The sequence below is a fragment of the Barbatula barbatula genome (genome assembly GCF_947034865.1).
Source record: "Barbatula barbatula genome assembly, chromosome: 2".
Lineage (NCBI taxonomy): Eukaryota > Metazoa > Chordata > Actinopteri > Cypriniformes > Nemacheilidae > Barbatula > Barbatula barbatula.
Genome location: NC_136767.1, coordinates 28573437 through 28598930, shown reverse-complemented (window position 1 = coordinate 28598930; position 25494 = coordinate 28573437). Strand labels below are relative to the sequence as shown.

Below are 25494 nucleotides of genomic sequence, written 5' to 3'. Positions count from 1 at the left end.
ATCATTACATAGGTACTAAACAATCATTACACAACAAACACACACACACAACACTTTCTCATTACTCAGTCTCTGTGAGGACTAGAAGGTTTGAGGAAGCATGAAGGACAAGGAGGAACCCGGCAGACCCACATGGAACAGGCAGATTGAGTTTACTCTTGCCGGGATCGGATGTGCGGTGGGACTGGGAAACATCTGGAGGTTCCCATACCTGTGCTACAGGAGTGGTGGAGGTGAGACGGATGCTTGGTGAAATAATGCTGAAGTCATGCGATATTCTGTTTAAAAAGAAAAACCAAAACATACTGTAGAACTTTTTTGGATTTTTGGAAATACAATGGCACATGAATATGCAAATCAAAAGAACTGTGAAATCAAATCAAATAAACCTTATTGACAAAGACATCTGCATGATTTCACCTTTAACACCGTCAGCAGACGTCCACATGTGAGAGATAAAGTGAATTATCTGTCGATGTGACGTGTGTATAATCGTATAATCGTATTAACGTGACATTGCAAACAGTCACTCCAAACTGATTTCATTTGTCTTTGACTGATGAATTTTCAAAAATAGAGAGTTTGATATAAAAATATTCCGTGAGGTCATGAAATCTGTAAATGTCATTTTTGATATTGTTTTTTAGAGGCAGGTTTATGATTTATATACATACAGCCGTGGAAAGAATTCAGAGACTATAACAAAATGTCATGCGTCGTGGCCATTCCAGTTTAGTTTCAACAAAATCAGTGACAATAAAGTCATCCAACAGCAATGTGAAAGACTGACAGCATGACAAGACACACGAAAACTAAGCTTTTCCGAAATACATGTACAAATATTACTGTTATATTATTTAAAAGTGAATATGAACTTCATTGCAGCATATATCTGACAGAGCATACTGTCTGTTATTTTCACCTGTTTCTCCAGTTTTTATTTTTCTGAAAATGAATTCAAATAAAGCAAGAAGCCCCAAGAAGCAGTGGCTTACATCGCATTGCAGCTAAGGGCATTGTGGCGTGACTCAAAGCATATTTCATAAGCGTAGCAAGGTTTCATGAAATAAAGTAAATAAAATGATATTTAGGCTATGTAACACGGTCAGCCGTTATAAATCGAGATCTTTTATAACGGCTTAGAACTCGACTCAGCCAATCAGAATCAAGGACCAGAACGGACCGTTTTGTAAACAACATTTTTATTTGAAATATTGTTAGTAATTAAAATAATAAAACAAAAATGATATTTTTACCTTAATACGTGCTTAGAAATAGTACATTTTAAAATCAGAAATACTGATTTCAGATTCTTTGTTAGGCGTTGTGCTTCCATAAAAACATCCACAGATCAAACTGATCCAGGTTCTGAGTAATCGAAACAAGATATTGATCTTAAATAGTTTACAAACCACAATAATGGCTCATTTGTTTAAGGGGTCGTATGACATTATTACAAATTTTATGGTTTGTTTTAGATAAGCTGTATCTCCTCTTTGCCCCGCCTCTATGAAACGATTAGATTTTTTACAAAACTAATCGCTCTGAAAAGCGAGGTGTGCTATGATTGGCCAGTTAACCAGTGCATACTGATTGGTCGAAAACTGCAACGAGTGACGGAAATGTAATGCCTCTTACCATATTTGGAACATCGATCCAAAGCAATTGTACTGACAGGTACCACGAACTGACGGAGATTTGTGGGGGTGTGGTTACACGAGGCGCTTTAGGCAGGTTTTTTTGTCAGCATTCGCTTTTAGATAGAATGCATCTTTTGTTCTGACACTTACATTTTTGCAATTTTACTTGTCTAATACATGCATGGGCAACTTAAAACACACCAAAGACACAGAAAACACATGATTTAATCATGTGTTTTCTGTGATGATTTAATAAATGATTAAATCATCGCTTACGTTTTATAAATCATTTAATAAATCATCGCTTACGTTTCTTTAATTCATTGCTCAGACTGTAAAAAGTAGCAGTTCATCATGTGATGTGTTCAGGTGCATTCCTCGTGCCCTACCTGCTCATGTTGGTTGTACTGGGAATCCCGCTCTTGCACATGGAGCTGACGTTAGGCCAGTATCTGAGGAGGGGACCCGTCCTGGCTTTGACCAAAGCCTGTCCACTGCTGAAAGGTACCCGTCTGATACGTACATGATTCATATAACATAATACATATAAAGTGTTCCTTTGTTTATATTTTAATTCGATATACGTTGTCTTATAAAGATATGAAGTGGACTATGGAAATACAGTGTTCCCATACATTCCTCAGGTGTTGGCATGGCAACGGTGGCCATCTCTTTCATCATGTGCACATATTATAATATCATAATCACGTGGGCGCTGTACTACATGTTCAGCTCTTTTCGGAGCGAGCTGGCCTGGGAAAACTGCAACAACACGTGGAACACGGTCAACTGCACGGATCAAGTGACCAACAGCTCATACGCCTCGACCGCCAGCCAGCAGTTCTTCAAGTACGTCCCCACCTCTCGTCTCATTACTTCTCTTCTCTAGTGATTGTTTAATTTTCTTTCACCAAACACTTTGGCTAATGTGTGATTTCGTGTTGTTTGAACTCAGACAGACTCACTCCTCTTTTTACTCTGTGAATTAATCACAGTTTGAAGTTCTTGTCTTCATGAGTGTGGTTCGTGTGTTATGGCAATGGATGTGTTGGGTCATCCAGTTTTAGGGTGCTGGAGAGGACCCGGGGTGTGGAGGAGACGGGATCTTTGAGATGGGAACTCTTTCTCCTGATGTTGTTGGCCTGGATCCTCGTCTACCTTTGCATCTTTAAAGGGGTCAAATCCACCGGAAAGGTCAAACATCTTTGAGTCCTAAAGTAATGTTTCGTAGATTTATAACTACAAGCAATACATTCAAGTTCCTATAAGGTACTTTGACTGTATGTGATTGTTGCATTGCAATTGGAAATCTTCTATATATTTATATATAAATATCATGATTCATTTTATTTTGCTACATATTGTTCTTTTTGATTTGTGCGTAAATACACTTCAAATGGTTTTGTGGTTTGGTCTTTCAAATAATTGTATGATATTACACGTATTGTATAAGTGTGTGTGTGTGTGTGTGTGTGTCACAGGTGGTGTATTTCACTGCTCTGTTCCCGTATGTGGTTCTTCTGGCTCTGCTGATCAATAACGTTCAGCTGCCGGGAGCCATGGACGGCATCCGCTTCTTCATCATTCCAGACTGGAACAAACTGTTGAATGTGGAGGTCTGTACAGCATTCTGATAATGCGATTATTCAGTATTTTGTTTTTGAAATGTGTGATGTGAGGTTTCTGACTGTGTATTTCAGGTCTGGGTTAATGCCGCAGCTCAGATCTTTAACTCCATCGGTATCGGCTTTGGTTCTCTGATGGCGATGGCCAGTTACAACTCCTACAACAACAACATTCTCAAGTATTCACAGTCATACAATTTTTTTACTTGGACACTTGGATTAGTATATTATATGTGTATACTATTTACTATTGACCATACACCTCCCTAACTTTTGGTCTCATGTTTGGCTCTTGACTGTTATTTTAGAGACACTCTGGCTATTGCCATCACTAATTCAGTGACGAGTATCTTCGCCGGATTTGTCATTTTTTCAGCCTTCGGCTACATGTCGCATCTTCAGAATGTGCCGGTCAGTGAAATCGCAGTGGATGGTGAGTTTCAAATGTTTTTTCCTCTTCAATAGCATCTACATCAATGAATCATTAGTGTTTATTACATGGTGTGTTTGTAAATGTTATCCAGGTCCTGGTCTGGTGTTCGTGGTTTACCCACAAGCCTTTGTGACGATGCCCGTTGCTCCTCTGTGGGCCGTGCTGTTTTTCTTCATGCTCCTCTGCCTCGGATTGGATAGTCAGGTTTTTATGACATAACTTCCTTTTTTAAACGTGACCTTATTGTATCACAGGTGTGGCTTACAAGACAAGAGCCTGAGCAATTACCCGTAGATTGATTTTACTGTGAATACAGTTAGTTGTTTATTGTTCATTCGTGTAATTTCATTGTGCATCAAAAGGTCACCGAATACAATTGGCTTTAAATGTATTATTTAATTTAGAAAATCGAAGCAATGTTACATCCACATTGTAAAGTGTTACTGTGGTGTGTGTTGTGTAGTTTGCTATGGTGGAGGTGATGGTGACCAGTTTGCTGGACAGCTACAGTAAACCAATACTGAAGTACCTCAGACGGAAGGAGTTTCTTGTACTTGTAGTTTGCTGCGCTGCTTTTCTGATGGGCATCCCTCATGTCATGCAGGTCAGACCAACTCATCTCTCACATTTTACAAAAACAAGATTTAAGACGCCTGTAATAATAAAAGTTGGCTCATAATTTACTGCCACATTTAAGCTTACCCATAGATTTGCATTCACTTTATGCTGTTTGTTGGTTAAATATTCATCACTGTGACCTTAAAAATATGAAATGTAACATATAGGCAACAAAACATTCTTGAAATGAAATAACACTTTCCTTACATGTTGTATCTTCAAAGCAGTTTTAGCCTTGTGTTTATATTCAGATTTTAGGACAGTATTTATGATTTACGACTCATGATGAACTGGTTGTGAGATGAAGCTCATCTTTCTTCTTAGGTCGGCATCTATGTGTTCCAGCTGATGGATCACTACACAGCTATCGTGTCCATCATGTTCCTGGCATTTTTTGAGATTATTGGTGTCTGCTGGCTGTACGGTGAGAGAATACCCACACATCAGAGTTTTAAAGGGACAGTTCACAATACCCAGACCACATATGAACGACTTGGTCATGCATACCTGAAATTATGTGAGCTGGCAAACTCAATGACAAAAGAACCGAGTCCACACAACTGCATATTTAAGTATGGGTGACGTTTATGCTGTTTCTTTGTCATATGGATCTTAGCAGCACACATGCATTCAACTTCATTAAATGGAGATGTATGAAAAACATATCAAGTGTTCCAAAATATAAAGGCAGGGTAATAGAGAATAAATGATTTTTGAACAGATTCTTTAATGCTGCTCAGATCTATAGCTGATCGTCTATTGTTTAAAAGTGGATTTCTGTGTAAACCTCCACAGGTGTGAAGCGTCTGTCCAGTAATTTAGTTGAGATGACCGGGAAACCCCCCAGTATTTTCTTCAAAGTCTGCTGGTGGGTTATTTGTCCTGTTTTGATCACTGTGAGTCATTTCGTACCCTTTCTTGCTTTTAAAGCATAATGCTTCATTTAAGTTTACGCTCACTTTTAGAGTTTAATAAAGGAATAATGTATCGTTACCAATTTCATTTTGGCTTATTTCTGTATACGGTTGTGCAGGTTATCCTGGTGTTCTCAGTGATTCAGTTTAAACCAGCCCGTTATGAGAGCTATGAATATCCCGCGTGGGCTCAAGGGGTCGGCTGGATCATCGCTTTGGCCTCCATCATCTGGATCCCCCTAGGAGCGCTGCACACGCTCTGGGTTCTGCCAGGTTCTTTCACTGAGGTGATCTTTATTAACAGTCTAAACGTACATACGGATAGTTGACAAATAACAATGTCAGGTTAAAACAGTTTATTTGTTTGAGGGGAAAGTGAAGGTTCCCGTTATGGTTGTGTGACTCCATAAAAAAACTTGCAGTAAACCAAAGGTTCTTTGTGGAAACTTAAGACTAAAGGCTTGTTTTGGGAATGAAAATGGTTCTTCTATCAATAGCTTCGCTACATGTGAAGTACATTTTTAACCTTTATCTTTATTCTCAGGACTGTGTCTTTAAGTTGCTAACTGGTCACTTCACTTGAAGTTTTTTCTTTCCCAATTCAATTTTTTTGTTATTTTTTGTAGAAACTAAAGAAATCCATCACACCGTTTTCTCTTGAAGATGAACTCGAAGGCTCACATTACCAGGAAAAGTTTGAAGATCTGGAAGTGATACGTTCAGCTGTCCCTCCGTCTATAAAAGACCCGATCCAGACTAATTTATAAACGATGAAGCTGCCATTAAACCCCGGACTAAACCTCCCAGATATGCTTCAGAACTGTGGACACAACCTATGGATTATTTACAGCATCATTGAAAAGTTGATTGAGAGATCACACAGAAGCTGAAGTTATATTTTACAGAACATTTTATTGGGAGTTTATGTTGATATTAATAAAAACAATTTAAATCAAACGATCATCTGACACGTCTTCTGTTGTACTGTCAAAGCAGAAAACTGGACATTTCATTCTCCCTGATTATTTTATCTCAAGGTATTCACTTTTATTAGGGTGCGATTATTTAACAACAGTCTCAGGGTCCAACCATTGAATTTAACACCCCACCGACACACAAGAAATGTTTTTTTGATCTTATCTTCAGTTTAAGCGTTTCAAGCTCAAATTCATGCTAAGTCATGATGAATTCATGCTGAAAACATACAAACCAAATACGGTTAACATCGGCTAAAGTCCATGTTGATTTATACATTATAACAGAGAGATACATTTTACAATCCCTTACCTTACTCCACGCTAACACCCTGACCAAAGTCCAAGTACGTGAATCTCACGAAAAACTTTTTCAGGTCACATTTTACCCCCAAATCGGAAAGAAACAAATAACAATTTATTTTAGAATAAAACATAAGTAGATTTATCTCTAATTGATTTATGCAAAAAGGCATTTTAATTGAAATATATTTTAATGATATTCTTATCACTGTTATTAATAATCTGTAAATAAACCAATGTTTATTTCTATAAAAAATTATGATTTGGGAGTAAAATATGACATGGACCTATTCTTGCCTGACTTTAGATTAAAACATGTCATGTTGACGCATTGTACATAATTGAACGTCAGCATTTATTTGTAAAATTACAGTTATATTAGTTTCACTAAAATCCAAACCATGATGACCTTTGGGTTTTTAATAGAAAATAAGTGAGGATGTCAAGTCTCGGGTTGTTCTGGGATGCAGAGTACAGTAAAAAAAACATAATTAATAATAATCACCATGTTTAATCAGTAAGAACAGATTATATCAAGTATTATGTCTTTCAAGTGCTCAATACAGTGTTTCAAGACGCATTTTCCTTTGAAAAAGTCAGTGTTCCACCTTTCAAACATGATCAGGTTCCCGGAAGATTTGACAGGGGCAAACGGATTCATTCAGAAAGATGTGAATGTTATCGGTTAAAAACAGCACAACCCACGCGCAAACCATAGTGGTTTAAATGAAGCTGGATGCATTTAGTGGTAGTTATAGTATGACAATCACATCTACACACAATTCAGGTTATAATAATACAAATATAGTAATGAACATCACCAGCCGAGCAACATTTTTGTTAGTGTCGTACTCTCAAACAGATATGAAATATGACCTATTAAAAGAAAAAGCATCTGCAATTTATGGCGTGTTCGTCTGGTGCATGTGGTAACACACGCTTTAACATCTCGTTCTTTCTGTAGTTCCAGCATTTCATGTTTGAACCAGCAGCAGATTGTGTAGATCTGTCAATTTTCAATGGATTTCAGAGGCAATCTGGCTCACCTCTGCCTCCCCTGAAGCTCAGACAGTTCCTTCAGGTCAGCACATTCTCAGATTTGTTTCGAATCTGAATCCCAAACCAATTCCCTCCAATCACAGTTTCTTGTTATACATATGTTCACCAGCAGGTGACGCAGTCTCCCCTCGGGTTAAACCTGCTCTCCCACCGCGCGACTTCATGTTCTGCTCTGGTCCTACGACACTTGCTCTACCGGCCGCATCTGGACGTCACCGATCTACAGAGCGAAAGAGAGAGACACAGAAAGAGACGAAGGAATAGGTTTATTCAGGCGGACAAACTTAATATGATTGCAAATGAGAGAGGGAAGCATCGATCAGCAGGTGATGGATGTAACAGTGCTGTGATTTAATTTCTCTGTCTGAACATCAGTCTTAATGTCAGACAATGATCACAGATGATATTTGCCCACTCATAATACTCGTTGGAAAACTGGAAAAGATAAGCATGAGGCTTAAACCTATTATTTGATTTGTTAAAATAATTCATTTAAGTAATAAAATGAAACAAAATGCCTCTGAATTCAAATCAGACACAAAAAGTCAAGCTCGAACTATGGAAAACTATATGAAATATTAAAAAGCTTATTTGATATATGATGTTGCCAACTATTGAAAGTTGAAATATGTTTAACGTTAATATATCTGATATCTGAAACTTTTGATTTTTTTGAGAATATAATCGTATAGCCTCAAAGTTCAAACTACTGAAATGTGAATAAAGAATGAATTAAATATTTCACTTAAACTTGAATTGTATCTTATTTTATATGTTTGATTAAACTACTTTATTTACTTTAATATTAAATAACAAAATATGAAATCATATTAAAAAGTAGGCTATATATACAGTAACTGCAAAAGATGTTATCTGCACAGGGTTATCCTTTAACTAGAGACACATTTGACACCTGAAATCCTAAAAATTCTTCAAACTACATTGTTTATTTTGTTATTATATATTAAATATTCAATTAGAATTGTTTCGGATTTACAATCCAAATGGTTAATTTTTTCTTCAAAGATGTGAATTGCCAGTCTTTTATGCTTGTCACTTTTGTGATTTTTTTAATCAATGTTTGTAAATGTTCACAGCTCAGAAAACACTTTCAGAAGAGCCCCGGCTGACGGCTCAAGCGGATAAATAAAAGTACCTGAACACGAGGAGGTGCGCTGAGGACATATATTACAGCGCTGGCGATGTCTTCTGCTTTCAAACACTGTACAAGACAAACAATCCGGCTGAAGTTACACAGCAAAGGGCTGAACGTGTATGAGAATATACATCACACTCGCTCCGTTCACCTTTATACTCTCATAAACAGCTGCTGCTCTCTCTGGATCACTGTTGTGATGCCGGAAGGCAAATTCAGTTTCCACTATTCCTGGTGATATACACTACAGATAAAAAAAACTATTAAATGACCAGAACAGACTCAGATGATCGTTATCAAAACATTACATACTTTATATTAGATCAAATGAAACTTTTCTATAGAGGAATAACTGCATTAAGATCAAATGCAGTAACATGGGCTCACCGAGGCTCGAATGTGTGTTTTGGCCTCTCGTAGCTCCTGTCTCAAGCCTTCGGTCAGCGCAGTCACAGCGTATTTAGTCGCACAATAAAAGTGCTCATCAGCGCTGGGCACCATCCGGTGACCCCCCATACTGAAGGGAGAAGACCACCATTACCCTCATGCGTGCCCACATCACGACATCAATACTGTAAAAGCTCAAACGTAAAATGAAGTGATGCTGGAGTGTGTGAGGTACCTGTTGATATTGATAATGTGTCCATCATCCACACCTCTCTCCTTCATCGACTGATAAGCCTCTCGTGTGCAGATGGCCAGAGCGAGAACGTTCACCTGCACCCAAACACAATTGGTAAAATAGTGAAGTGTAAAGATACAAATCACATCTATTGCTCTGCTAAAAAATGCCATGATGGATTTGGGAATGGTATTGGATTTAATGGAACATCATGTGCTGTTGGTGTGCACGTACATTTATATTCAATCTGAAAATATAATGACATTATATGGATGCATTAGAAATGGATTTGAGTGATGGCTGAACTGGAACTAAATAAAACAATCGATGAGGTCTGCGAGTTAATAAAAAAAGCTAATAAGTAAGTAAACTAACTTTTTAAAACTGTGTGCAAAAACTTTACTTCAACATTTCGTGGCAAGTTTTTGCACAAGGTTTTTTAAAGTACATTTACTAAAATGTTTATGATAAGTTATTGCACAATGTTTTTTTTTCATAGATTTCCTTAATTTTTGCTAATGTTTTGCACAGTTGAAAAAAGTACATTTCCTTAATATTTTGTTGCAAGTTTTTGCAGATTTCTTTTACAAAATTTCAATATTAGCACAAAAATTTTGGAAATTTACTTTACAAATAATTTTTCTTTTAAAAAAATCTCAAAATACTAACCACAACATATTGAGTAAATCTACTTAGAAATTCTCACCAAAAATAAGTAGGCTAATGCCTGTTGTTTTATTTCACTGTACAATACACAGAAAAAAAAATTCGGTAGAAATTACAGAATTACTGGCAGCAGTTTACCAGTGATTTACTGTAGATGATATTTATCTAATGTATTGGTAACCGCTTGTGATAAATGATCATTAAACATTAACAAGTCTTTATCCTTACGGAAAAAAACTATAAAATTAGAGCCTCGTGCAAAGCATTCTTTTTTTCTGTAAAGATAAAGACTTGTTAATGTTTAATAATCATTTATCTTTGAACAAACTGTTGCCAATAAATTAGATAAATATAAATCTACAGTAAGTAACTGGCAACTGCATAACTACAGCAAAACATTTACAGTGTACCCTCTCAGATATCTTCTTTTGGCAAAACTTAACCCCTAAAGGGAAGAATCCCATAATGCAGCGCAAAGAAATGTTGATTAAGTGTAACCTAAATGTGCTCATAAATCATGATGTGTGCGACTCACATCGATCATGTTTCGCCACCCCTCCGTGTGTCCGCTAAGCAGAGGTTCATTGTGGGCCAGACCAGCGTTGTTGATGCACACGTCCACTCCCTGATGAAGTGTCTTTATGGCCGAGAACATGGACAAGATCTCGTCCTCGTTACACAGGTCACACTTATACGGGATCAACGTGCCGCTGTATCCTGCGCTCTGACATTCAGCTGCCAACTTCTAAACAGAGAGAAAACACGAGCGGATGTTTGAGTGAGTCTACCAGAACAAAACGGCAACAAGACGCATGTCAATGAGGAAACAGTGCTCTGTTATGACAACAAAACTGTGTGATGTGTCATAGTAAAGTATAGCGCTCATGAAACGTTATCAGTAGCATTAGGAGAACACACCCTGATAAACACTTCCGTGACTGATTCACAGCGGAGGAACTGATCGATTAAAACAAAACATTCAACAGTTTGTTCATGAGAACAAGGAAACTAAATGAGCATTAATAACGCTGATATGTGTTTAAATGAAGGGCAGGACGAAAAATAGCCCCACCCACATCTGATGACATTATGATAGACATGTTATTGCTCAGACGCAGGGGTCTCCAACCTTTTTGTAAGCGAGGGCTACCAAAATATCTAAAATCCTCTAGAGGGCTACTTGTTGATAAACATGAGAACCAAATTCAGTTTTCTTTCAGATATTTTTGCACTTTAAAGCTTTTAACACTTGCTAATAAGAAACTTTCATGACGATGTAGCACTTGGCTGATCGGTATAGTTACAGATTTGTCAACTGTCTTGAGCATTATTGGTGAGCCCTGTGTTTAGCGGGCACTTTACAGTACATGCGGGCTACCAGGTGCCCACGGGCACCACGTTGGAGACCACTGGCTCAGAGGTTGCTCTTTCATAGCTCAGGAGTTCTCAGTTGTGTTTCAACTTAGTCTCATGTGATTCTCCCACAATTGTTTAGAAATAACAATTACGAGACAAGAATGGAGGTGTAATATAAATGTGGATTGTTGAGGTCAAATAATCTGGATTTGGGTACATTTAATGAGACATGTTTGAGCCCATATTGAGATCTTCAATAATATTGAATTTTGATTGCAGATTGGTTTGAGACACTGTTGACATCTCTTCTGAACCTCTTTTTTATCTCATTGGTGTTTTGGAGAAATGTTAAATTAAAGAGATCTCATTTCTACTAGGAATGTAAACAAACCAATAAAACAGAGCTAGCTGAGATTTGCAGGCCTGTGAAAATGGTCAAATATGTTTCAAAGATATATTTTTGACTTCTTTTAACTAATGTTAAGAACAATCCTGTTTGCGATCTCATGAGAATAATCATGCTTGTTACTCAAAGCATTATCATGTCAGCTGTTTGTCCTCACTATCACACCATGGCAACGGTGAAGTGAGGTTAAAGGTGCTTTCACCATAGATTTTGTTTAAATGACTCTGGATATGCACTTTAATGTTATACTTTAGTTTAAATCCCCGACCCACCGTAATACCACAACAACAGTGATGCAGCACAGACCAGACTGCAGTTGAGCTTACGGAGTCCTGATTCTGTTTACAGTAAGATCAGACCTCTGACCACCAGAAACTGCGATCATGAGCGCTTGTGAGGAAGTTTGTCAGGTTCGTGGAATCAGATCACACACACACACACGCACGTTTAACAGTATCATCAGTGTGATCTCATTCGCTGCAGTTTAGCTTAAAACAATATCACATTTACTACATTAACAGGTCTCAGGTCAGTGGTGGTGACCATCTAGAACTAATGATCAATAACTAATGACGCTCAAGGCGCCGGTAGAGCTTCAACCATTTGAAAAAATCAGATTTTAATGATTTTGATGAATGATTCAGCCCAACCTTTGGACAGCTGTAATCTATCATGGGCAGACGTCTTTGTTTGTGTGTGTAAGATTACTGTCGTCTGCAGTTCAGATTCCAATGTTTCTTGTGTGACCTTTACAACACCGATATATCAGTAGACAATACTTGTATCTTAATGAATATGCTTAAAGGAATAGTGAAAAAAAAGAGAAAATTCTTTAATCATTTACTCACCCTCACGTCATTCCAAACCTGTATGACTTTCTTTCTTTCTGCTGCAGAACACAAAAGAAGATATTTTGAAGAATGATGGTAACCAAACAACACGGAAACCCCGTTAACCTCCATTGTATGGACACAGAACCACTGAGACATTTCTCGAAATATCTTATTTCGTGTTCCGCAGAACAAAGAGTCACAGGTTTTGATCCACATGAGAGTAAATAAATGACAGATTGAGATTTTTGAGTGAACTTTCCCTCAAACAGAGGATGACACAATCTCAGTCATTTATTTGAATCCAAATGAAATGTCTTAACAAACACACATGATGCGAGTTCAAAATGGCATGTAGCTTGAAAATCCTTTTTTGTCTCGTTTCACCGGGCGGCTTTAAAGCTCTGAGGTTCTGCTAATGAGGATGTGAATATACAATGACGGGCCAAATTGCTCTTTGCTGCAGGTGCAATGAGACACGCATGGAGAGGGGAGGTGTGTGTATTTCTGTCTCCTAATTCCCTGAACAGCTCTCACTTACACAAGACTTTCTCCCGGTGTGCTCGTGCCCACATTCAGACAGCAGTGAGAAAAGAACATTAACTGAACCCATTTATTTCTCTCTCACTTCCTAAATTTAATCTCATGCCGTGATTTCATCCTGCACGGACGTTTAGCGAGGGGCCTTGAGGGAAAGAGCTTTTATCGAAGCAAGAAAATTACACATTTACAAAAGGGACCTTACTTCGCACGGATCATTTACTTAACAACAAAAATTCTACCATCAATTATGTTTGGCTACCAACATTCTTCAAAATATCTTCATTGTGTTCTGCAGAAGAAAGAAAGTCATAAAGGTTTGGACATGAGGGTGAACAAATGACAAATTCCTTGAATTCTTCTTTGCTTTTCTTGTGGACAGCAGTAAAGATGAGAATCTGTGGCAGAGCTCAATGTGTGTGAGTGTAAATGAGTCGAGCCGGTCAGTTTATCACTCCTGTATGGTATTGATAGAAAACCAGTGACATCGCTGTCAGTACTGTTCTTGTTTATAGACGTGTGTGTGTGTGTGTGTGTGTGTGTGTGTGTGTGTGTGCGCGTGTGTGTGGCCTATCATCCATCAATGGCCAGCACACTCTTAATGATTTTAGTGGCAGGGACAATTGAATGTTTAAAAGAAAACAGGCAAAGTGGTATTCTGGGATGGCGTAAGCAGGGTAATCAGAGAAACTATGTAAGGTACTGTAGAAACAGTTCAGCAAGACTAAAGACACAAGATAGAAAAATGTAACTTGGCCTGTGTGTGTGTGTGTGTGTCAGATAATTGCTGTGCAATACCTGAACTAACCTATGCAGCCAGATTTCATTTACCAGCTCTGACTGAAACATAAATCTCTATAAACAACAACAGCAGTAGAAATAAGAGCACAGGCTGTAGCTGGGATATACACAATACTTTATAGGCCAACAGCATAGGGACAAATAAAAGAGCACTTCAATATTATTTTCAGTTTTTGTGAATGTACTATTTATTGGTGTTTGTTTATTGTTTGTTTGTTTACATAAAGGATCATTTGTGTGTTATTCTGTAAACTAGTGACAACATTTCTCCCAAACGAAAATGTTTTTTTTTTATTTGAATGCAATTGAAATGCAAGTATTTAAGGTCTGCAAACTCATTTCAAATTCCTCCAAATTACAGCGAAGAGAATAAGTTCATATTCATGTTTAAACAACACAATTCTAATGTTTTTACATCTAAGATTTCATATAAAAATATTGTTTCTTTTTGCATTTATATGCAGAAAATGAAAACTGGAGAAACAGATAAACAAGCAGAAAAGATTAAATATTGCAAAAGAATTCTGCATTTGTATATGTATTTAGGAAAAGTTAAATCTTTTTTTTATGTCATAACCTGAATTTTGATCACAGTTTTTATGAGTCTTGTTGTCATGCTGTCAGTCTTCCATATTGCTGATAGATGACTTTGTAACTCCCGAGGTTTCAACAGACACTGAACTGGAATGACCCAGGGCTGTCAAACCATTAATCGCATCAAGAATAAAAAGTTCGTGTTTACATAATATATGTCTGTGTACTGTGCATATTAATTTGTATTTATAAAAACATACACATGCATGCATACAGAATTTAAGAAAAATATAGAAATGAATAAACATTCATATTTAATTTAAATTATTGGTCAATATAAATAAATACATGTCAATATTTTCTAAATATGTATACATGTGTGTGTATGTTTATATAATATGCACAGTACACAGACCTATATTATGTAAACACAAACTTTTATTCTGGATGCGATTAATCGAATGAATCACTTGACAGCCCTAGAATGACTAGAAATTAAATGAAACATTTTATTGGTCTCTTAATTTTTTCCTCAGCTGTATTTTTATATTAAATATATTTATTTACATATATTTGGGAATTCCTTGCAAGCGACTTTTTAAAAGGTCCAGTCAGTAATAATATCCAGCGGCAAGGTTGCGAATTGCAATGAAGCGCTCACTCAACCCCTCCCTTTCAAAACACTACAACGGCTGACAGAACATGGCGAATTATGCAAAAACCTGCGTGTATGTAGCTCATTCTAAGGTAACAAAACAACGCTTCATTGTGTAAGCTCTTCATACACCTATGAAAACATAGCACTGTATATTATATTGCATTTATATCAATAGATCATCCCAAACGTTAAACACTGGACCTTTAAAGTATACATTTTTTCAACAATCCCTATAGGAAAAGGAGCTACAGGAACACATTTATTTAAATGTACCATAAAATATAATAATATACTTAAGAGAGCTGGTGAAAACCAGAAGTGGGCCAGTACAGTGATACAGATGACTGATAAACACAGATAACATGGGGTGTGTTTATGAGTGTGTGTGTATTAGCTGTAGCCAGATTACTCGCTTTTATCACCGAGCATGTGTTAATTCCTAACCCTGTGTGTGTGTGTTTGAGACAGAGAGTCGAGAAGACTTTGGCGATGCTTTCTGTGCCAACACTAATTTATTAAATGTTCATGAGCACACAACACTGCAGTTCTGTTTGTGTGTGACAGTGATGGAGTATGTGTGAACTTTAGATTGTGCGTTGAAGCCAATTCACCAGATGATGCTTTAGCCGTGTCTGTGTGCAGGTCATTCTGAAAGCCAAACTTTCAGCTCGACCCTTTTCTTGCCAAAAGGCTAGAGGCAGAGAACGCACATTTACAGAAAGATATCCGGAAAGATTACAGATCGATTTCAAATGGTTCTGAGAAATGAAAACGATTGTTCTCTAGAAGGCATTAATGATCTAGAGGTCGCAGGCTTTTTGCACAAATCAGCTCTCGAATTGAATGCGTTAATGAAAAATGAGAAGAGTAAAGTGGAGTTAATTTCACAGATGAAGAAACGTTTGATTAAACATCACCACACCCGTGTCATTCATCTCAATAGTTTGCTCTGCGGAAACGGTCCATGTACATTTATTTGAGAGGAACTGTGATGATACAGAAGTGATGTGTTGTGTTCAGAAATCTTTGGGGGTTTACAACCATAAAAAGAAAGTCAGTACGGGTCAATGGCGTATTTGAAGGATTTTCATCATGCTAGTTTTAAAATAGAAATAAATAATAATATATATTGCAGTTATTGAAACTTTAAGAATGTGGTGTACATTAAATCAGGTGATTTTACAGTTTTTTTATTAATGAATTGGCCACTGTGCTACTGTGATTTATCTTGAAACTAATTCATTTCCTTGAACACGTTTAACATTGTTTTTACAAATCTTTAGTAAAGTGTTCAGAAACAAAGTATTTTGGTAAATAATCATCTCATATTTCTGTTCAATAATTTCGTCTTCTTAAAGGCGCAGTTTGTAAGATTCATTGTCATTCAAGATATATAAAAAAAAAAGTACGTTCAAAACAACAACAACAATGGCGTAGCTTGTTGACACTGTGAATGAGCGTGGAATAATGGGAACTGTCGTCTTCAACTACACCGCTAATAATCAGACATATGTATGTAAAGTAATAACGTTTTATAAATGTCATTATAATGAATTAGATGTAATTCATAAAATGTATTTATTACTATTTAGTCAGATGATTTAAAAACGAGTGTTGCTTGTTCAGTAAATATATACATGACACTCATATAATCATAGTATAGAATTAGGGCTGTGCAATAAATAGAAAATTTATCATAATCGTCAATTTTAGCCTTCATCAATTACAAAAACTAAATAATCGAGGTGAACCATTATTGTGCCGCATTCCATTTAGCAAGGATCCTCTCTTTTCTTGTAGTATAAATCCAAAGCACCATTTCCTATACAGTGTTTAAGCAGTGCTATTTATTTACATACATTTTTCAGTTAAATTCAGAGTATAAAGCAAAATTTTTCTATTTTCCATGTTGTTTTAAAGGTTAATGAGTAATTGTGTTAAATAATGGGGATCTCAATATTGGCCAAAATAATTGCGATTATGATTTGTGTCATAATCAAGCAGCCCTATAAAGAATAATGTTAATTATAAAACAAGATAGTTGCTTGAAAGACGCTACGAACTAATACTTTCACATTTGTCCACAAGACTGTTGTCATGATTTCTACGGCAGTAAAAGCTGAAACCGAGGGAAACGCAAGAGACTGTGTTATTAAGGAGATGCGCGGTCTGGAGAAAGCATAACGGCTTATGAGAATCATGTGAGGCACCTCAACCAATCATGTAACAGCCTCTAGACTGCTTTCCTGCATTCCGCGATTTTTTGTCTAAAGAGTGCAGGCTTACCATCTAGTGTCTTTGGTAACGCGAATATGACGACATTGACCGGCGATTGCTAGACACGGCCCGTGTCACGGATTAAAATGACAATTTTCTCTTATTTCTCTTAATTTTGAGATATTGTAAGAACTCAAATGAACAAAATCTATCAAATTGGTCTAGTGGTTTTTGAATATTTTACTGCAAAAAAGATACAAACTGTATCTTTAAATTAACAAAACGAACTAACTTACTTTTTCTGAAAATCGCATAGAACTGATATTTTGTTAAATGCCCTTCACTTAAGCATACTATAACAGAGATTTAGATTTCAACCACAAAATTATATATAATTTACTTTAAATGTAATCATTATTATTGTCCAAACCACATGGTACGTGGTCATTCTACGTCATTGCTCCTGACACTCCTGACACTCCTGACTTATATTTGAAATTATTCTAATCAGCATTTAATAATTCAATACTGCCATTACCCCATTAACATTTAATATATCAAATATTTGTAATTGAATGTACAGTAAAATTGTGATATTGTATTAAATATGTGGTATATATCGGCCACAGCACAGAAAGTGTCACAAACAACTAAGTTAAAAATGATCTTAATAGTCTATAACGCTGTACACTTGAATGAATCTCCAGAGTGAATTTAGAAAGACATGCTGTGAGCACGCAGCTCTGTGCCACTACGCACAACCTGACCACCACCGGATGAAACCATCATACCTCGCGAAGGGGTTTCATTACGGCCACACAGCAGCTCAATATAATCACGGATTACATTAAACCCATCCTCATTCAGAATATAATACACGATACACTCAGACAGTGTGACTGGTGAGAGAATGAAAGGGTTCAATTAGACAGAAACCTAAAGCTTTAAGTCTTGTTATAAAAGATAATCGCATTTGGTCTATTGCAGCGCTCTCTCCCTCCTCCCTCTCTGTCTCTGTGCACTCAATGAACCTGAGCGCATCACGCTGCTGAGTGATTATGATGTGGAGACAGAGCCATCGGGGCCACGCTGGCTTTAGTAGATGCCGGAGGACCCTCGGTCTCCCTTCTGGTTACTTTTCTTAGGTCAGGCCTCATGTGCGGATATGAAGGATGTATTTCTCATTCTGGAAGAATATTAGAAACGCTACATCGTTCCTGGGGCTGGAAACTGAATTTGCACACACAGGGTCCAAAATGAATCTGCCACACTGGCAGGTGTCATACACAGTTTTATTTGGGCCTGAAACTTTGGTTTGCACCGTTTTAGATTTCGCCTGAATAATTATAATAAGAGGAGCTAGTGATAACCCCCGCCCTAAAACAAAACATTTACAATTACATTTATAGATTTGGCAGATGCTTTTATCCAAAGCCGCTTCCAGTACATCCAAGGTATACATTTGATCTCCGGTACGTGTTTCCTGGCAATCGAACCAAAGACCTTTGCGTTGCTAACGCAATGCTCTACCAATTGAGCTACAGAAAACAAACATAACACTCTAACTAGGCAGAGAGAGAAAGAGAGAGAGAGAGAGAGAGAGAGAGAGAGAGAGAGAGAATGTCAGAGTAGATCAGAAAATGTGAGTGAAGTCAACCTTTCAGAATGACCCATTTCAAAGCACAGTGGGAAAAAAACTCTTCAAAAACTGCAGCTGGCACACGGCCCGGTGAGAGAAGAAAACTGAATGAAAGAGAAAAGAGGGGTCCGGTCCAGTCTGTATGAAGGCACCGCGGTGACGGACTTAAATAAATACAATACGCCTCCTGCCAAGACGACAGAATTTATTAGCCCCAGCACCCCAATACTTGGCTGCCGGAAGACAAGTGTGTACATGCCTTTGTGTGTGTTTGTGTGAGAAGGATGTCACCAGGCTATTTCAGATCTGATGAAGTGCCTTCTACAAGAGCTTTGAAACTTGGCGTCAGATCTGACAGATGGGCGGAGCTTACAGTTCTTTTACAGTTCGAATGAAGCACTGACGGGACAGAACTTCAAATAATAAAATAACATTTCTGCCATCACTTACACACCCTCATGACATGCTCTTCCACAGAGTGAAAACACAGTGAAACTCCAAGACTGCTCACACAACGCAATACATCAATATAAACTTAAAAAGAGGACAAAAAGCATATCGTGTTATTACATTTTGAAAATCGTTTACATATTTTCATGTAGCTTAACTACAGGTATAAGGCAAAATCATGGTTTCAATACCAAGAGAATGTCTGGACTTGCAACATTCATTTCTCGAATGTATTGTAAATCATTTTGAATAACATGTCTGCCAAATCCATACATGTAAATGTGCTATTGTTGTTTATTGGAACTTGATAAATGACCTGTTGTTGTATTGAAAACTGCTGCAATGATTCTGGTTTAAATACAGGTCTGGAATGCCATAAGTCATTAGTAAAATGACACATTTATTTTAGAAGAAACATGTAGAGAGATGAACGTGACAGTTACTAACCCTGATGGATGGCCCATCATGGTTCAATGTTTGGCCAATAATCCAATGTGATTTAAAAGACCGGTTTGCCAACACTTATCAATTACAACAAACTGTACACAAGGATCATCCAACAATGTAACTTACAACAGGAACAACCAGTTCGCAGAATTGAGGTGTAAAACGAACGGCTGAGATTGATGTGTAACCTTTCAACTATTCAAATGTGGAATGCTGAGCAATATCTCCGGTAAATTGTGTAAAAAAGGAAAATATTAATAGATTCTAGGTTCAAAAAACCTCTCTGAGATTTTGCAAAAAATCCAGACATCGTGCAAGATGCGACCAAATGCTCTTTCTTTTCTAAATCGGTTTGGATGACGTCTGCTACATGAATAAATTAAAATGTAGGCAAATGGATTGAGCAAAATCCGATTATATTTTGGATAACACAACCAAAATGCTCAATGCTTATTCACTTTAAAGCGCAATATCCCCTTTCCTCGGAAAAGCATCACTTATCAAAGATTTTCTCCAGCCATTTTGGATACAAAGTCCATTTTGTATTTATGCTGGGAGATATGAAACAAGAAAATAAATATATTAAACAAATCCTTTATAAGCAAATATTGATGACTTGGAACGTCATAGGGATATCTGCCATGTGCAAATTTGGTCCGAAGGTGTGAGAGCCCTGTCAGTAACATATTTCCCAGGTCACAGACTGTCCACTGTGAAGCTATAAAAAGTGTAGAAAAAGCTGTCAGTCGGTTGGCAGAATTTCCTCTCAGAGGCTGATGAATGTTCTCAGTATCATGAGAGTGAGGTGTGAATGTTTCCCTGTGAACGCTGACGGTTGTGTTACGTTTCAGACTGCGTCTAACCAAACGGACCTCAACCTTGCACTTATAATATCGTATTTATAATAATGCTCCCAATATGATTTTGTCCCAAAACATCATTATGCTTTCCTAAATTCATATCATTATGTTGACGACAGGAGTGCGCGAAGTTTGAAAATGTCTCAAGTCTTATTGGAATTAAAGGAGGATTTTTTATAGCTGATGAAATCTTACGTTTTCCAAGTGGCCTGTATCGGCCCTGATCTTGTGCTAGCAAGCACTCAAACCAGTCAACAGAATGTTTCTGCTAACAGATTCCATGCGTGATGTAAAGATCATGACACCAGCACTAGGCCTGCATGCTCTACTTGTTTTCTAGGAATCAGCTGAGCTTGAAGGACAAGCGCTCCGAGATCAAATGACCCCCGCCCACAGCTAGCGGTTTTTCCATACAACCCATCGATCTTTATCCTCTACATCATCTTCAACCATGTCTCTCTTTCCAACTACTGACCTTCACTCATAGCCGCTGTTCTTTAGACGGTTGCCGGATATGGTTTCTGAGCGCTGTTGTTATGATATCATCAGCCTCTATCAGTATGTTGATAGCTATTGTGAGGTGTCTGGGAGGTCTGGGAGAGATGCATTACATATTCTGCAAGGCATCTGAGACCTCACTGAACTACGCAAGGACAAAAGCAGGGAGCGGTAACGGGATCACGCTCAGAAGGTCAAAGGTTTTTGCTTAGGGCTGCATTTCTTACCAGGCAAAATAACAATGTATTGCCTTCTTGAGCATCAGTGAATGTTCACACCTTTTGTATTAGTTCTGAATGAGTCCCTCAAAAGTTTGCTGTGTGAAAATGGATCTCAAAATCACATAGCCACTGTGCGAGGAGAGGCTGGAAAACAAAAGAACAGGATAAAACAAGGACGATTAAAGGTCCAGTGTGTACTTTTTTGGAGGTTCTATTGACAAATGCAATATAATAATGCTGTCTTCAGAGGTGTATTAAGACCATCCTGAAGTGTTATGTTTTTATTACCTTAGAATGAGCTATTTCTATCTACATACAGCACGGGTCTGCTTGTATGGCATGTTGTTGCCATCAGAGCCATTGAGTCGCGTCAACTCCGTTGACTCCAATGGAACAGTTTTTTTCACAGCAATGGTGGTTCATGGAGACTCTCAATAGTTCATGGAGAACTAGTAACGCATGGAGCTGCAGTACAACAATTGTGAACAATTGACCAATTTTGACGAATTTTTAACACCTTTAAAGACGCATTTGATGAATTAAAAATGAAGAAATACAGCATTTAAATAGAAAACATAAGTTCCTGGAACTATCTGAAGGCTCCATGAATCACGTGACACAGGAAAACATTTAACTTCCATTTTCAAGACTCTCTATCTGAAGACTCTGGTTGCCATGACGCCATGTTGTTTCTACATTAGCCCTAAATGTACAAACTGCTCTACAGAACGCGTTTCGTTAATACATTATTTCATTCGGCAAAGAAGCGAAAACATGACAACATCTTAGTCCACTCTCAGCCTCGGCAGTGCTTCAAAAGGGGTGAAGTGAGCCGTCGGTTGCAATTTGAAACCAACAAATGGTCCTTTAAGGTGTACAAAAGGCAAAATATGCACTCGATTTCTTATGGAAGTATACACAACCGTGAGCGTGTACGCAAATCCTATATATTTGAGTAGCAGCAGCAAATGAACTCTCTCTACACTGGCCTCTCATCAAACCTGCTCTCCATTCCGGTCCGTATCCCATAGTATCCACAACTTTAGTCCCCCCCGGCTTCTTATGTTTTCATCACTCTTGGTCTAAATCCCATGTTCACCGGTGTTTACACCATTTACTGCTAGATCATTTTCTCAGAGAGGACTTTTGTAAATCTTTACTCAAACTGCTCAAAGGGCTCAGAAAGGATTCCAATAGTGCTTCAATAACAAACTGAAACTTTCTTTGTACACCTTTTTATTTTTATCTAAACATCTTTCGAAAACATTTTAAACAATTTCAAAAGTTTACTTTATTGTTCTTGTTTTATTGTTTTTTTTTTAGTTTGAAAGCAATGTTAGCCTCTTGAGAAATACTTAATGGCTGCATGCCATTATTCATCATTTAAATTGCCCATATTTATATTCATATTTATATATCAATGGCATGTTAAATAAAGAAACACGTTTGTTTTTTCCATTTTTAAAACTGGTGAGAATCCTGAAACCTGACTGATCTTTAGTATCATAAGCCTAGTCTGTGTGCACGGATGTTTGAACAGAACCACACACACACACACACACACACACACACACACACACACACAGACGGTCTTTAGAATAAAGCCTTCGACACCATTACATTGGTGTCTTGTGGTCAGACACAATGCTTGCCTTGTCCCTCATTTCAGAAAGAGCACAAACATTAGGAATTCAGATCTTATAACATAATGGCATGTCTTCGTGTATATTGTAAAAGCCACCAAGACCCTCAACTCTGTTAACTGATGATAACACACCATCAAAATCTTTAGTAAATCTGAGCAGTCCCCCTACTACTATGGTATAACTTTCAACCTTTGTTCATCATCAACACACACACGCACTATGGATGAACTGTGTGTGTACAGTGAGCAACACATACCATGAAAGAACATAGACATTTTAATATCATTTCAATGAATCAGATGTAAGCAAATACAGTTTTTGCATCACATAGAAAACAAAGACATACAAAGCAGGACAGTGATTTGACTTAATCTTCTAGGTAGATAAGAGATAAAACAGTCTAACTTTCAGTGAACGTTTATTTCGAACAATTTTCATTTGATCTTAACCGTTTAAGTGACACATTGCAGTATGGATTGTTTTTGATAATGGAAAGATGGTAAAATAAATCACAGTCCCCGCTCAGCATGATAAAAGTAACCTTTTTTACATTCCTAATCTTCAGGAATCTTGAAGACCCAGTAAACAAAAAAAGACACATTTATGTGTAAGCATGAGGAAGAGGGTTGGTCTATTGTCACAGATGCTACCTTATCTGTTTATAGTACTTTACAAGCAATGGCAAAGTGGACCACAGGGAATATAAAAAATGTAATATTGTGTATGACCTTCTACACTGAAATGCAACACTGGCAGGTATGCAGCTTACTGCAACATTACATTTCATTCATTCATTTGACATTTGTGTCGAGTCATACATATTCATAATCTCGAGTGGTCATGAGAAGACTGGTTGTGAATCTAGTCATTTCTGGGTTTACAGCCTATCAGGAGCCTTGAGAGTTTCTACACATGTGTTTCTGAGTCATGCTCAAGGGCAGGCCTGAAAAACCTATCAATCATTAACAGGACATTTTTGATTGATTGACAGTTTATAATGAAGGGTTGTGGCACGCTGAACAATACAACTACTGTACAATAAAACTACAAGCCCGACTGCCATATCAGTGTAGTTTTACATGATCACTGCTTCAAAACGCTTCCCAGTTATTTTTTACTGTAAACGTCTTAATTATATTTTTGCTTCTTTCTTTAAAACTAGCGGATGAATCAGAACACTAACCTTAAAAATGGTCTTCACGAGAGCTGCTGCTTTGAGTACATTTTTATTAAATAGTAAGATTTGATAACCACATTCCTTATAAAGTACTTTTATAATGCTTTCTTTTTCTTTCTGTAGCCTTTTTTTTAAAACAGTATAATACCATTAGAGTGTAAAAAAGAATGACATTTTAACTTTACTTTATATACAAACCTGCAATACATTTATGAGACTAACATCAACTGAACATAAAAACTTACATTAGTGTACGGTGGGCGTGGCTAAATACATCAATACTTAAGAAGCGATCACTCGCTTATACAATTGTGGCTCTGTGACCGTTCTGTAAAAGGAACCAGACACACCAGTGGTTACCAATAACTGTTACCAGGACGACACAATTCACTGCTCGCCTCAACTCCACGCACTTTCATTCAAACATTTTGTACGAATTACGAAAATCCTCCGGATCCAGACGATCGATGCTCACTTGTGTGAGACAGCAGCGAGCTAACAAAGTAGCAGCACCATCACCCAGGCCTGAAATCTCAACTTAACCGCACTGACAAGCCTGTTTTTAAGATCGCTTACCTCGATTTTGTCTACGCTCCTGGCGCATCCGACCACCTTCATGCCGTGCTGGACCAGAGCCCGAGCGACAGCCGCTCCGATCCCCACAGAAGCTCCGGTGACCAGCGCGACTCTTCCCTTCCAGCGCTCCATCATCGGCGGATACAATGTATCACGATCACCACGACGGACTGTTACAATGTATCACGACTGTAGACGCCGACTGTTACAATGTATCAGAGTGATCGCGCGATACTGTGTTACTTTGATTCAGAATATCAGTCCTGTGAGTGAGTGAACGCGTTCAGGGCGGGAACAGATCGTGTCAAACCCTCCCAGATTGTATACTGCTGACACCCAGGAACAGATCCACACCCCCGGATCCAATCCCCGCCGCGCCCGCGATTAAATATTAAAGGCGGAGGAAACGAACGAGCTTTGGGTCGTTGTCCCCGCCCACACGCGTTTTTAATGCACACAGGCTATTAGTTTTGTAGACTTCTATTGTTTTATTGTTTACCTGATGGTACTTTTATATCTTCACAACACGCCACCACACCCTTTCGTATTTATTTATATAAATAAACATGATTTAGTATGTTTACGAATCAATCTTCCTCGTTACCTGCCACAAACACAGATTCATTTT

At 37.7% G+C, this 25494-nt stretch overlaps 2 protein-coding genes across 3 annotated transcripts; one reads left to right on the top strand and one right to left on the bottom strand.

Moving 5' to 3' along the window:
• Positions 1 to 46: 46 nt before the first annotated feature.
• Positions 47 to 6191, top strand: LOC306907478 (sodium- and chloride-dependent GABA transporter ine). Of its 2 annotated transcripts, none has more exons than XR_013787906.1 (13): positions 47 to 233; positions 2010 to 2144; positions 2285 to 2489; positions 2702 to 2834; positions 3122 to 3256; positions 3341 to 3444; positions 3574 to 3698; positions 3790 to 3902; positions 4162 to 4302; positions 4641 to 4740; positions 5112 to 5184; positions 5350 to 5517; positions 5857 to 6191. XR_013787906.1 is itself a non-coding variant. In XM_079479576.1 (13 exons), the coding sequence occupies exons 1-13, from the start codon at positions 101 to 103 to the stop codon at positions 5995 to 5997; spliced, it is 1734 nt and encodes a 577-aa protein (XP_079335702.1). In that variant the 5' UTR covers positions 47 to 100; the 3' UTR covers positions 5998 to 6191. The 2 variants fall into 2 exon arrangements, 1 of the variants encoding a protein (XP_079335702.1); XM_079479576.1 differs by having other exon boundaries at positions 5112 to 5212.
• dhrs11a (dehydrogenase/reductase 11a) lies at positions 6125 to 25248 on the bottom strand. The gene is made up of 7 exons (XM_079479619.1): positions 24867 to 25248; positions 10546 to 10755; positions 9345 to 9439; positions 9110 to 9239; positions 8874 to 8966; positions 8723 to 8788; positions 6125 to 7786 (listed from the first exon to the last, which is right to left on the bottom strand). The coding sequence occupies exons 1-7, from the start codon at positions 24999 to 25001 to the stop codon at positions 7745 to 7747; spliced, it is 771 nt and encodes a 256-aa protein (XP_079335745.1). The 5' UTR covers positions 25002 to 25248; the 3' UTR covers positions 6125 to 7744.
• Positions 25249 to 25494: the final 246 nt, after the last annotated feature.

Excerpts from the sequence above, each read along its gene's own strand:
- LOC306907478 (XM_079479576.1), top strand. The coding sequence starts at position 101 with ATGAAGGACAAGGAGGAACCCGGCAGACCCACATGGAACAGGCAGATT. Across the intron at positions 2,490-2,701 it reads GCCAGCCAGCAGTTCTTCAA|TTTTAGGGTGCTGGAGAGGA; the intron begins GTACGTCCCCAC and ends TGGGTCATCCAG. Across the intron at positions 5,518-5,856 it reads TGCCAGGTTCTTTCACTGAG|AAACTAAAGAAATCCATCAC; the intron begins GTGATCTTTATT and ends TATTTTTTGTAG.
- dhrs11a (XM_079479619.1), bottom strand. The coding sequence starts at position 25,001 with ATGATGGAGCGCTGGAAGGGAAGAGTCGCGCTGGTCACCGGAGCTTCT. Across the intron at positions 9,240-9,344 it reads CACATTATCAATATCAACAG|TATGGGGGGTCACCGGATGG; the intron begins GTACCTCACACA and ends TTCTCCCTTCAG. Across the intron at positions 8,789-8,873 it reads CTGTTTATGAGAGTATAAAG|TGTTTGAAAGCAGAAGACAT; the intron begins GTGAACGGAGCG and ends TGTCTTGTACAG.